This window comes from Leucopleurus acutus (genome assembly GCF_964270905.1).
Source record: "Leucopleurus acutus genome assembly, chromosome: 3".
Lineage (NCBI taxonomy): Eukaryota > Metazoa > Chordata > Mammalia > Artiodactyla > Delphinidae > Leucopleurus > Leucopleurus acutus.
Window position 1 is genome coordinate 45,668,318 of NC_139145.1, and position 12,646 is coordinate 45,680,963.

Here is a 12,646-nt window from a genome sequence, read left to right on the forward strand (position 1 = left end):
TTTCTGTGGTGCTGGATACAGTACAGGGCCGAGCCACCCAAAGGAAAGAAAGAGGCAATGAAGGGAAGGAGGAGGGCGTCCAGTGTCTGGCACATTGTGGGGCAGGCACCAGATTGGGCAGGGAGAGGCCTCAAACCCCACTGTCAGAGCAGAGACCAGACACTCATCCTTGGCTTTCGAGACAACCGGCTCACAGGAACTAAGATGGGCTTCCCCATACTAACTGCTGGGAGGCCAGAGATGGGGGAGGGCACAGGCCAAAGCAATGAGGTGCCCAAGACACAGGGCAAGCCCTAGCCAGCCTGAGATACTGTCTCCGACTCCCAGCTTTAGGGCCCGACAGAGGAAGCAGCTGACAAGGGCCAAGAGGCGTGAGCACATGACCACCACCACCCTGTGGTGAGCGTGTTGGCATACCCGCACCCAGCCCCGTTTGTGAGGGTCAGTTTTGGGTCACCCTCCCTAGCTCTGGATGCCAGGAGACTCCAGCCATTCCACTGTCATTCACAGCCCAAGTCAAGCAGTCAGTGGCTGGAGAAGTCAGGTATACTCTATGTCCACATATACCTTCCTGCCACAGGGCTTCTCCAACTGGCAGGACCCCCCCCCCCTCAAAGCCTCCTCAATCTCTCGTTCGCAGGCGGGGTCAACTGGAGGGTGGGCAGAGATGGCTTGCAGAGGGGGCGGGGCGCAAGATGGGGATACCCACCCGGCCCAAGGGAGGAGAACGGCATCTCTCTCCACCTTTTAAGAGACAAAGCCTCCTCGAGGTCTCAGAGATCTATCAAGGGAACGCAAGAAAGGTTTCCAAGCCTCAGCTGCCAAGTGTTCACCTTTCCCCTCTGAGGTGGGGGAGACAGTCAAGCCGAGGACGAGTGTGTCCCAGATCCAGGCCAACGCTGTCCTCCAACAGTCTGAAGCAAACTTGGCCTTGGCGTTCCAAGGGTAGGATGAAGGGTGTCACGGCAGGACGGGCCCTGGCGTGAGGCAACAGCAAGCAGAGCAAGGACACGACAGTGGCAGCAGTGTACAGACACGGGACGTCAGCTTCAAATGATGCAACAGCGGAGATATTCTGGGCACGGCTCTGATCTGAGCCGCCCCCAACTCTCTTGCCTACAGGCAGGAGGCACTGTACATGCAACTCAATCCAGAGACAGATTCTAGTCAATCCAGCCCAGGCACATCCAGAGAAGGTGGGAGCTCTTCGAGTTGACTCCACCGAGGAAAACAGGCATTTGGGTATTTCAGATTCCCACTCCACAATAAGGCAACTTTTAAAAAAATACTATTTCCAAGAACAAAACAAGAAAATTCCAAGGGTAGGGGAAAGACATCACTTTCTGTGGATTAGGTGGGGGTTTTCTGATGGTTTTTTTTGGTCTTTTATGGTCGATTTTGTCTTTTTTTTTTTTTTCTTTTCCATTTTCCCAAGGATGGAAAGGTCAGAGAAAAATAAAATAAATCATCTTTCAATAGTCTCTTCTGGTATGAGCAGCGTCTCTCTGGGCTGGGGAGTAAGGGGCATGGGGGGAGGGGAGTGGAGAGAGGCCGAAACCTTCCCCACCCCCACTTCTAGATCCTTTGGTTTCCTTCTCCCGGAAGATGGCAGGAGGGCGTGGTAGGGACAGCAGGGAGAGAACAAGGTGATGGCAAGCCCCAGATGATCAAGGGGCTGGTGCTCGTGGGGCCCAGGGACGCTGCCAGAGCCTTCTGTGAAACAGTGCTGGGCAATGGGGCCCACAGGGCCTTTCTGTGGGCTGCATAGTTGGCTGGCGGGGGAGCAGGACGCAGCTGTGGATGGGGACCAGGGTTGCGGCCTACCAGCCGCGGGCAGGGCTGCAGAGTGATTTTGGTAATCCAGACGAACTATCAATAATTTAAAACTTGATATATATATATGTATATATATATATATATATATAAAAAAAATTTCCCCCCTTACCCTCCCCCCCCCCAGAAGAAGCTAGGATGTGAAGAAGAGCCATGGAGAGAGAAGAGGGAAGGGGTGTGTGGAGGCTCCTGCCCAGGGGCGCCTCTGATAGCCCAAATGGTGTACACGCTGCTACTCAGCACAAAGGCCCATCCTAACGACTACAGGCCTGTCCCTCCTCTGTCCCCTCTCCTGGGACTGGGCACCCCCCCAGACTCTCACCTACCCCCTCCATCCCTTCTCCCCACAAAACCCCAGGGCTAAAGGGTTTTTCACTTTCCCAAAGTCTGTGCGTCCGAGTGCTGGCCTGTCCATTTAGCGTCTTCTCGGATGGGCTGGCCGGTAGCTGGTGTGGGGGGTTGGCCAACCACGGCGGAGGGCCTGCCGGAAGACTGGGAGGGGCACCGCCTCCTGCCCTCGCCGCTGCCACCTCCTGCCGCCACTGGGTGTCGCTTGTGGTTGCCCTCCTCACCCATGGGGGGCTGCAACAGAGGAGGGAGTCAGAGGTGATGAGGGAGCACTACTACCCACACCCCCTTCCTTGCCAGAGCTGTCTAGAGACCCCCTAACTTCCTACCTCCCAGTGTAGATGATGAATAGGTTTATGACCCTAAAAGCTAGTCACCCGTTTCATTAAGCACATCTCTATGCCAAGAGGCCAAGCCTCGTGCTGGTTTATGCACATTCACTCCGGTGGTCTACACCACCCTTTGATGTAGACATGACCATCTGATTTCACAGATGAGGACAGCGAAGCATAGAAAAATAATTTGCCAAGGGTCCCAGAGCTTTTAACTGGTAAAGACAAAATCTGGACCAGGCCCATCGACCTCTGAAGCCCAGGCCTTTATCCATACAAGTTTCTGCTCCCCTTCTGAGAAGAGGTCACTGCTCAGGAGATGGTACATGGAACGTGGCATGCAATATGCTGCAATGCCTCCGCTCAGAAGGCCCAGATGCTCCTGGGGACCGCCTCACACCCCTCAAGGCCCTAAAAAGGACACTGATCTTGAGAGTCAGACCGGGATCCAGTCTAGCCTCACCACTGCCAAAGATCCTGTAATAACCCCGAGGACACTTCCTTCCCTTTCTGGGAGCCAAGAGTGGAGCCCTTCTTGCTCTACTCCCAATAGGTCTTCCTATTCTCTGCCCATGTACTCCCCGCTCCAGGCCCAGAAAGGAGGAAGACCTTAAGGATGGAAGACAACGGACTCATCTTTTTGTCAGGACACCTGAGCAGCGCTGCCACTATCTCACTGGCTGGCCATGGGCTCCAGTTCATCCACTGCTATAGTGATGATAACGGTAACCCTGCTTGCTTCATATTATAAAGGTTAAATGAGGTCAGTGTAAGTGCCTAGCGCTATCAGTGTCAATTTTTAAATAAATGTGAGGACTATTATTTACTTCTATTTGCCCTTTTGCTAAAAGGTTTCAAGGGAATAAGATGACTGGCATATCCCTACTACATTATAATCTCTCTGAAGGAAAAAGTTTTACTTATCTCCGGAGTCCCTGAAGCACCTAGCACGGAAGAGGAACCAGCAGTAATAACTTTGACCCACCACTGGATGTCACTGTCGAGTCACTGCTCCAAGAAGATGAAGTGGGCGGAGCAGGGAAGAATCGGACATATTTTATAAACTTCTGGGGTTAGAACTGACCTCCCCCAGAAAGACATTTACCTTGGGTACTCATCCTGATCACCTCTAACTAGGGCACAGCAGCAAGGAGGGTTAGAGATAATAGGGAAAGAGCATTATGATGGTTTAGCCACATCCACCATGGGAAAGGGAGGAAGGAGCAACCATACACCCTCCAATTAGCCTTCACTGCCCAACTTCTCACACCCTCTGTTTAACAAAGAAACTGAGGCCCAAATGCGGGCAGGAAGGGTCCCTGAGCTAGTGGCACAGCTGGGATCAAAATCCAGGTATCCTGATGTCTGGTCCAGTTTTCTTTCTAGGACAATCAGGGTGGGAAAGAGGAGAGACATCCACTCACATCCACTCGGAAGTCTTCAAGACGTCGGAATTTGCCGAGGTATTCTTGAAGTTTGGGGTCAATGTCCAAATTTTTGGCTTTGGAATATTTCAAGAAGGCCCAGAACTTCTCCAGCCCATACAGCTGACCTGCAGGGAAAGAGGAGAAAGAGGTAGAGAGAGCCTTGGTTCTGCGAAGTTGAGAATTGAGAGGCTCAGGAGAGGGAGGTATGACATGATACAGACAAGCCCAGGCAGAGCTAGGGGCCGAGAAGACTGAGATGACCAGGGCTCGAAGAGCCCCAACTCTTTGACTCTTACCAGCTTCATAGTCCTTCACGGTTTCCTCCTGAAAGTCCTTAAATATGTCCAGCCGGAACTTCTTTTCCAGGCCATAACTGTAGTATCGAAAAAGGCACTCCAAACCATATCTGTAGAAGAACACAAGCCAGTGAAATTGGGACAGTTTCTTTATCTGTAAGACAGGAAATGCACCTGGATGATAGATGAACTATGAAACAGTTTAAACACATGGATTATTGAGAAAATGGTAAGCATACTTTGAGAAGGCTAACATTTAATGCTAGTCTAAATGAGTCCAGCATTAAATGTTTGCCAAGGGTCAGCAAACTGAGGCCGAATGAACGACAGCATCCTGCCCACACCCATTTGCCTATGAAATATCACTGGGTACTTTCTGCTACAAGAGCAGAGTATTTGAAACAGAGACTTTATGTCCCACAAAGCCCAAGATATTTGTTGTCTGTCCCTTATGCAAAGTTTGTCAAGCACTGGCATGAACTCTCTGCAAAGCCATTTGACCATGCCAATTAGTAGGTTTCTTCATTTACCTCAGAAATTTCAATTCTAGGAACATACACCAGGGAAATGACCAAAAATGTAGACTAAGATTGTATAGATGTACAAAATTGTTCATAGCAGCATTATTTTGAAAAATTTAAATGTCTTAGAGAAGCAATTAAGAAAAATCATGGTAACTTAGTACAAAAGAATAATATAATCTATTAAAAATTATAATGGGGCTTCCCTGGTGGCGCAGTGGTTGAGAGTCTGCCTGCCGATGCAGGGGACATGGGTTCGTGCCCCGGTCCGGGAAGATCCCACATGCCGCGGAGCAGCTGGGCCCGTGAGCCATGGCCGCTGAACCTGCCCGTCCGGAGCCTGTGCTCCGCAACGGGAGAGGCCACAACAGTGAGAGGCCCGCGTACCGGGGGGAAAAAAAAAAAAAAAATTATAATGTAAATATACTACTGAGAGATGTTTACAATATATTATAAAGTAGAAAAAACACATTTCAAACTGCTATATGTAGAATAAACCCACTGTTGTAAAGAAATATGTAAAATGTATACCTATATATGCACACATAAAGTCTGGAAGGGCACAGACTACATATATTAAATATTATTGACACTGGTTATCTTTGGGAATTGGGATTTTCAAATGATCTTGTCTCATGTAACAACTTCTGTAAGAAGGCAAAAAGGTTAAGTATTTTAACAACATGGAAAAGTGCTCATGCTTATAAATGATAAATAAGACATAAAAAGGCATTCCTTGCATGACCTAAATGATAAATAAAACATAAAAAGGCATTCCTTGCATGACCTAAATATACATAATATGGCAGAACATTAACACTGGCTGTCTCTGTACTGAAGGACATTTTCCCCCAGCTTCTTTAAACATTTCTGTCCTTTTCAAATTGCTTACAGAGAAAACATTTTACTTGGGAGAAAAAGTGTCCCTTCAAAGGTTTTTGGGTTTTTTTTTGAATAGCAAAATGTTGAAAGCAACCGAAGTATCTATTAATAGGAGGCTAGTTAAATAAATTATGGTACATCTATACAGTGTAAGACCATACAAGCTATAAAAAAAGAACAAGAAAGTCATTTATAAATGGATACAGAATGACCTCTAAAATATAGCCTTAAGTGAAAAAGTGAGGTGCAAAATAATATCTAATGGAGGCCATCTCTTGTGTAAACAAAAGAGGTGTGTGGGGAGACTCCCTAGGTCTGTTCTTGCTTACATAAGCAAAGTATTCTCAGAAAGGACTCACAAGAGTCTAACAATACTGGCTGCCTGTGGGGAAAGGAACTAGACGGCTGTAAAACTGGGATAAGGAGACTCCTCACTCGCTACATAACCTTCCGACTTCTTTGAATTTTGAATATATTACTCATTCAAAGTAATAATTTTTTACAAAGTACATGAAATATATATACAATAGATTTCCAATTACAGTTCTGGAAGTAGACCCAACGGAGAACCCTCACCACGCCCCCAAGCCCCAGCCAGAGCCTTCACCCCAATCCCACTCACCTGTAGCCTTCTTTGGCATCCTCCAGAGCCAGCTGCTTGAACTCCTCATACATCTTTTTGTTGAAGTGATCTCGGAGGAAGAAGGACCAGAAGCGGAAGAGAGTGTTCATCTCCTGAGACTGGCCAATGCCCAAGCGTTTCCGCTCTGATTGAGGAGGAAGGAGGAAAGATGTGTTTTAGAGCCAGGCTGCCTGTGCTTCAGGGGACAAATGATCCTGGGGCTCAAAGACATCGGTCTTTTCTCCTCCCAACTCCCTTCCTCATCACCTGCCCCCTTAAGTGTTTGGGGAAGTGTTTATTGAGGACTAACTACCCTGCGTCAGGCTCTGCTGCTGGGCACTGGGCCTGAGCACCCCCAGAAGTAGGTGGCATCAGCTTCGGAACCAGGTCATCCTGGTCTAGCTCTCCACCTCAAAGGTTACTGCTCTCAGTGTAGTTATATAACAAGGAAAAGCATGAACAAATAATTTGTGTACTCCAACAAATTATATTCTTCACTATATCATCAGTACCGATTATTTCAGCAGTCCTACAATGTTAACGAGTAAAAATGGTACCATTAAAAAATATATGTAAAACACCCAAGAAACAAAAGGAAAAAACAGAAAAATCTAATATCACTAAAAAATTAAGAACCTTTGTTCTTAAAAGGACATGATCAACAAGGTGAAAAGACAACCCACAGAATGGGAAAAACTATTCGCTAATTATGTTATCTGATAAGGAGCTTGTACTTAGAATATATAAAGAATCATTACAACTTAATAATAAAGACAAACAATCCAGATAAAAAGTAGACAAAGGATCTGAACAGACATTTCTCCAAAGAAGACATTTCTTACAAATAGCCAATAGCACATGAAAAAATGCTCAACATTATTAGCTATCAAAACCGTATCAAATCAAATCAAAACCATAAAAAGATACCACTGCATACCCACTAGGATGGCTATACTCAAAAAGATAGACTATAACAAGTTTTGGGAGGATGTGGAGAAATCAGAACCCTCATACACTGCTGTTAAGAATATAAAATAGTGCTGCCACTCTGGAAATCAGTCTTGCAGTTCTTCAAAAGGTTACACAGAGTTACACTATGATATGACCCAGGAATCCCACCTCTTCCACTCAAGATAAATGAAAACCTATGTCCACACAAAAACATGTACAGGAATGTTCAAAGCAGCATTACTCATGATAGACAAAAAGCAGAAACCCAAAATGTCCACTGATTGATGAATGGATAGACAAAATGTGGTACATCCAAAGTGGAACGTTGTTTGATAATAAAAAGGAATGAAGTTCTGATACATGGTACAACATATAATGAACCTTGAAATTATTATGCTAAGGGAAAGAAGCCAGTCACAAAGGACTACATATTGTATGATTCCATGTATATGAAAAGTCTAGAACAGGCAAATCCATAAAGACAGAGAGCAGAGTGGTGGTTGCACAGGCCTGGGAGGAGGTGGGGAGGTGGGGGGGGGTGGGGAGTGACTAGTAAGGGGCACAGGGTTTACTTCTCAGGTAATGAAAATGTTCTAAAACGGATTCTAGTGATGGACGCACAACTCCTAAATATACTAAAAGCCACTGGCTGCACTGTACACTTTAAATGGATGAACTGTATGGTATGTAAATTGTATCTCCATAAATTACACACACACACACACACACACACACACACACACACACACACACGAAGAGGGAAGTAAGGTAGATGAACCAAGCATTTAGCAGCCTTGTTTTGCTGAATAAAAGGGGATTGAGTGACTTAATAACTCCAAGTGAGCATTCAGATTGACTCTGAGCATCTTTAGAAACAACCTGACAGAAACCTACAGTTAAAAGCTATCTCCTCTGTGATGAAAGGTAACAGGTGAGAGCGTCTAGAGAGGCTCTCTCCTTGCAGTCTCATCTAGAGCAGGGGTCAGCCAGCTCTTTTTCTGTGAGAGGCTGGAGAGTAAGTATTTTAGGCTTTGCAGGTCACATATGGTCTCTGTCATAAATTCTCTCCCTCCCCATCCCACAAACACTCAAAAATGTAAAAAACTGTTAGCTCCAGGGCTGTACAAAGATAGGCTGCTGGCTGGATTTGGTCCACAGGCCGTCACTGTTCTAGAGAATATATGCTGTCTCATGCACACCCTTTTGTGACACTGGTGGTCTTGCCAGACCCAGGAAAATTCTTGGTATTTTTTATATCAGTAGAGAAAGATCAAGGAACAGGAATGTTCTAAGCACCAGATTCTTTTTGCCTCCTGTATTCCAAAACTACCTGGCTATTATGTCCTATCACTTCTTGCTCTGAGGTTAGAGAAAATAGTCACCTGCTCCACCAGCCCTTACACTGGATCTAAGTAGTGGTCCAGGAAGCTCAGCCCTCTCCCTCTGTGCTTCTTACCGTTAAGGCAGCGCCTACGATACTTGTGGTAGACGTGTTGTGTGAAGCCGTTTTCCTTGAGCAGCTCGTGGGAAGGATGCTGGAACTTGGGCAGCGATTGAGGGGTACAGCCATAGCTGCCAACCGCAGGCGTGCCTTCTGAGGGGCTGGAGCTATAGAGACCATGAAACAGACAGTGTCACCAGGTTCCTCAGACCTGCCAGCCATCAAATAGGAGGGGCCTCTCTGGTCTCTTCCAGCAGCCAAGATCCAGCCTCTCACAGTGCAACAAACAAAGAGGCCCAGGTACTGTGCTAGGCCCGTAACTTATCATATATATCCATGGGTCTCACTCTTTGTACCGACCTTTGGATGCTCTTTTAACAAAGAGGTCACTGGGGCTCACAGAGACTGGGAGTCTTGCCCTGGGTCACAGAGCTAATATTTAACTTCCCAGATCTGTACAGTGCCCAAACCTGAGCTTTTAGCCATTTACTTATCCCGTGTTAACATTTGACTTTCCTCAATGAGCTGTAATGGGTTAACCCAAACGTATTTTTCTTAAAACCATGCCTATCTTTGCAGGGAGTAGACTGCATAGGTCAGTGGCTCCCAAATCTTGCTTTGGAACTGAGAACACTGGGGTAGTTTTCCTGAGAAAAAATAAAAAGGAATCTGGGCCCTACTCCCTGAAGCTCAGTCAGGAGATCTAGGGTGGGGTCCAGGAATCTGTATCTTTATTCAACTCCCTAGCTGTCGTGAGGGAGGCAGCAGACACCCACTTTTGAAATCAACTGAGCTGTCCTGTTGAGAGAACGCCGTGTGGCCGCCACACTTCAGAAGGCAGCCTCCCTCCTCCTGGGGTCTGGATTAAGCTCTCTAGACTCTGCTCCCATTTTTTTGGATTTGGATGAGGGCACCTTCCTTAAATTTTCTTTAATTTGCAGACCAAAGACTTTCTCTCTTCTTGGTCTCATCAATGTCACGGCTCTGCTGCCCGCCCTGCAGTCAGCCTGACCTCCCTTCCCCACTGTCCCATACCTTATGGAAGCAGTCCGGGGCCTGTGCTCGCGGGAATCCATCACCCAGCCCACGTGACTCTCCAAGGGTGGGTTCGAGCTGTGTCTGGTCTTCCTTTTCCGAGGCATCTGCAAAGGTCAGTCCGGGACTCGTTACTAATTGTACTCATCCAACACTGAGGAGCATCAAGCATTTGTAGGACTAAGATTCCCTCCTAGGTGTGAGTTATCTCACAATTTATAAAGCATTTTCATGTCTATTTTCACACGATGTCCACAGCTGTAAGCTAGGAGCTGACACGCCTACTTCACAGATGAGGAGATCGAGGCTTGCTGGTGACATGATCTGCTCAAGGACCCACACCTGGTCAGTCCTCCTTAGGCCTTACCATGGCTACATGCGGCCACCACTCCCACGCCCAGTCCATCTTGCAGATGTGTCACTCAATCCTGGTGGGCCCACCAGCCTAAGAATACGGAGCAGGTGGGGGACGTGCCACTTTCTTGGCTCAAGGCAAGAGAGAGAAGCAGAGCCCTGGAATGCAGTGAAGTGAGCCCAAGACTCTTAGCAGCTCAGCAGGAACGCCTCACCTTAGCATCTAGCGTCCGACCTTCCTTCACCACTGGATAAAACCGTGACGTCTGGCTTGAGTCTTTGAGCTGCGGTGTCCGGGGAGTGCGAGGGGTCCTGGCGTTGCGATAGTTTGGCGACTCTGGGACAGTGGTTGGTAGAGAGCGGGCAATGGTGGAGGGCTCGGGGGCACCAAACAGCTTGTTGGCCAGGGCGTCAGTGGGAACTGCAGAGGCAGAGTGGGGACAGTAAGCAGAGGTAGGCCTGTGAATGCCTGTCCCTGTAAGGCCCCGTCGGACGGCTCCAGACCCTCCCACCCAGGCCAGGGTGGCAGGTGTCACCTCTCACCTTGCTGGAAGCGAGGTGGTCCAGGAGGGACCTCTTGGTTGGGATCCACAGGGGGCTCAGGGGTTAGTGTGTCAAACTGCTCCCGACTGATCATGTTGACTTTCTTGAAGTTCTCGACTTCTTGCTGCAGAGGATACGAGATTGGGGTGGGGCAGCGGGGGAGGGATGCTGGTAAGAAGACTGCCCTAGCCTGTTTAGGAATCAAGACATGCAAGAAGCTGAAGAGGGCAGCTCCTGCGACCACATACATGGAATTCTGGTCCCTAGGCTCTCAGCTGCCCCATCACTATGCCTCAACCCCAGGTACCCAGGCATGGGTGTGCTAACCCAGAATGGGGGAGTACTTGCCCAGCCCTCTCTGCAGCAGCACTGAGGTCAGGACTCCGGTTCCCCAGGAACGTGCTGTAGACTCCCCCACCCCGATTCTCTTCGGGCAATTCTCTCATCTCCACCAAACACACTACTACTCACAACAGAGGCTCACCAAAGGCCAACCGACCCCCACACATACCCACTCTGTAAACACCTACTATACCAGTTTTGACTGTTCCCAGGTAGCAGTGATTTTTTAAAAGACCTATCTTTCCTCCACATTTCACCCTCAAAGCAAGTTCCTCAAAAGGCTTTTAAACTTTTATATATGCCTAACAGAAATGACGATCCAAGTCTTATCCTATTCCTCACCAAAGTGGCTAGCCAACTTAAGACATTAAACACGGACGCTCAAGAAGCAGAGTGACCAGCTCTTACACTGGCACAGTCCACCGTTCACGTCGAGCATCACCCCCTTTTGTTAGAGGAGGATGCTGAGGCTCTGTGCCCAAGGTCACACGGCTCGTCAGCCTTCCCCTTCCACACGTTACAGGCACCCCAGGCCCCACCACCACTGCTAGGCCCAAGACTCACCTTGATCTGGGAATACTCGGGTTCAAACTTCTCAGTCCACAGGTCCTGCTCGTAGTAGAAGAGCCCATCGTTAATGACCTTGGCCAGCTCAGCGCTCATCTTGGCACGCGAGGTGTGGTTGCCTGTGCGGTCCCCCCCCGGGTGCCGGCGCATGTAAGGTGGCGTCTGGGTGACAATGAGGATCTTGTTGACATCCCGGTCATCAATCTCATAGTCAGAGTCCTCATCAGACCAGGCGGTAAAGGTGTTCTTCCGCCCATCCATCTGCTCCATTTCCTCGTCAAACAGGAAATCCAGTTCCTCTTGCTCGTCTTGATCCTTGGACATCAGCTGCTGAGAGGGCAGCTGCTGAGGCAGAGTAGTCGGGTGGAGGAACCGGGGCTCCTCTGACTTCTAACATAGGGGCAGACCAAGGAGAAAGGGAATCACCAGGGAATCACCTTATACCAGGCCCTGTCGCTGTGCCCTGGGAGAAGCCCTGACCCCTCAACATGGGACTGTTACAACTGCGGCCCTGATAATGCCAGCAAGTCACAGCTGTCAGCCTCGGAGTCAGCCTCATGGAAAAAGGATGTCCTGTACGAGTCCAGGCTTCTCCGCTCACAGCTCCCATCACAGTCATTGATAAACACTGAGATAACAACTTCCCTGCACGTAGGAACTGCACTCTCATTTACCTCCACAGCACCTGGCCTGAGAGTGGGTACAAGTTCAACAGGCTGATTCATCCATATGTCCACCCCCAACACCTCCCAATAAACCGGAAGCTTCCTCAGGCACGAACCACAGCTGCCTTGCCTTCCATCCTATCCAGTACTTAGACTGGGATCTAGCAACAACACATGTTCAACTACTTGATAAATGGGCAAGTACCCACTGGTACCAGGCCCTGTATGAAGACGCTAAAAGCAGAAAAAGAACAAGACCAGGTCCTTGAATTTATGGAGCTCTCAGTTTAGTGGGAGAAGAAGTCAACCAACCAACCAACTGCAGTGTGTTATGGTAAGGACTATAAATAGGCCTCGTGGGAGCACATAGGGAGTAGCACTTAACCAGCTGGGGGTGGGAGTGGGGACAGTCGGGGAAGGCTTCCCAGAAGAAGTGACTATGAAAGGACGCGCATAAGTAAGCCAGATGAAGGCAGGGACAGAGACA

The 12,646-nt window shown here is 48.4% G+C and overlaps 1 protein-coding gene across 2 annotated transcripts in view; it reads right to left on the minus strand.

Moving 5' to 3' along the window:
* Window positions 1-1,425: 1,425 nt before the first annotated feature.
* Window positions 1,426-12,646, minus strand: part of LARP1 (La ribonucleoprotein 1, translational regulator) — a 54,509-nt gene continuing 43,288 nt past the window's right edge. For both annotated transcript variants that reach the window (XM_082835457.1, XM_082835456.1), the window contains exons 11-19: window positions 11,492-11,884; window positions 10,586-10,709; window positions 10,258-10,463; window positions 9,689-9,795; window positions 8,669-8,820; window positions 6,262-6,406; window positions 4,237-4,346; window positions 3,938-4,065; window positions 1,426-2,415 (exon numbers count right to left, since the gene is read on the minus strand). In XM_082835457.1, the coding sequence (XP_082691583.1) occupies window positions 2,206-2,415; window positions 3,938-4,065; window positions 4,237-4,346; window positions 6,262-6,406; window positions 8,669-8,820; window positions 9,689-9,795; window positions 10,258-10,463; window positions 10,586-10,709; window positions 11,492-11,884 (1,575 nt within the window). In that variant the 3' untranslated portion in view covers window positions 1,426-2,205. The remainder of the gene's footprint in view (window positions 2,416-3,937; window positions 4,066-4,236; window positions 4,347-6,261; window positions 6,407-8,668; window positions 8,821-9,688; window positions 9,796-10,257; window positions 10,464-10,585; window positions 10,710-11,491; window positions 11,885-12,646) is intronic.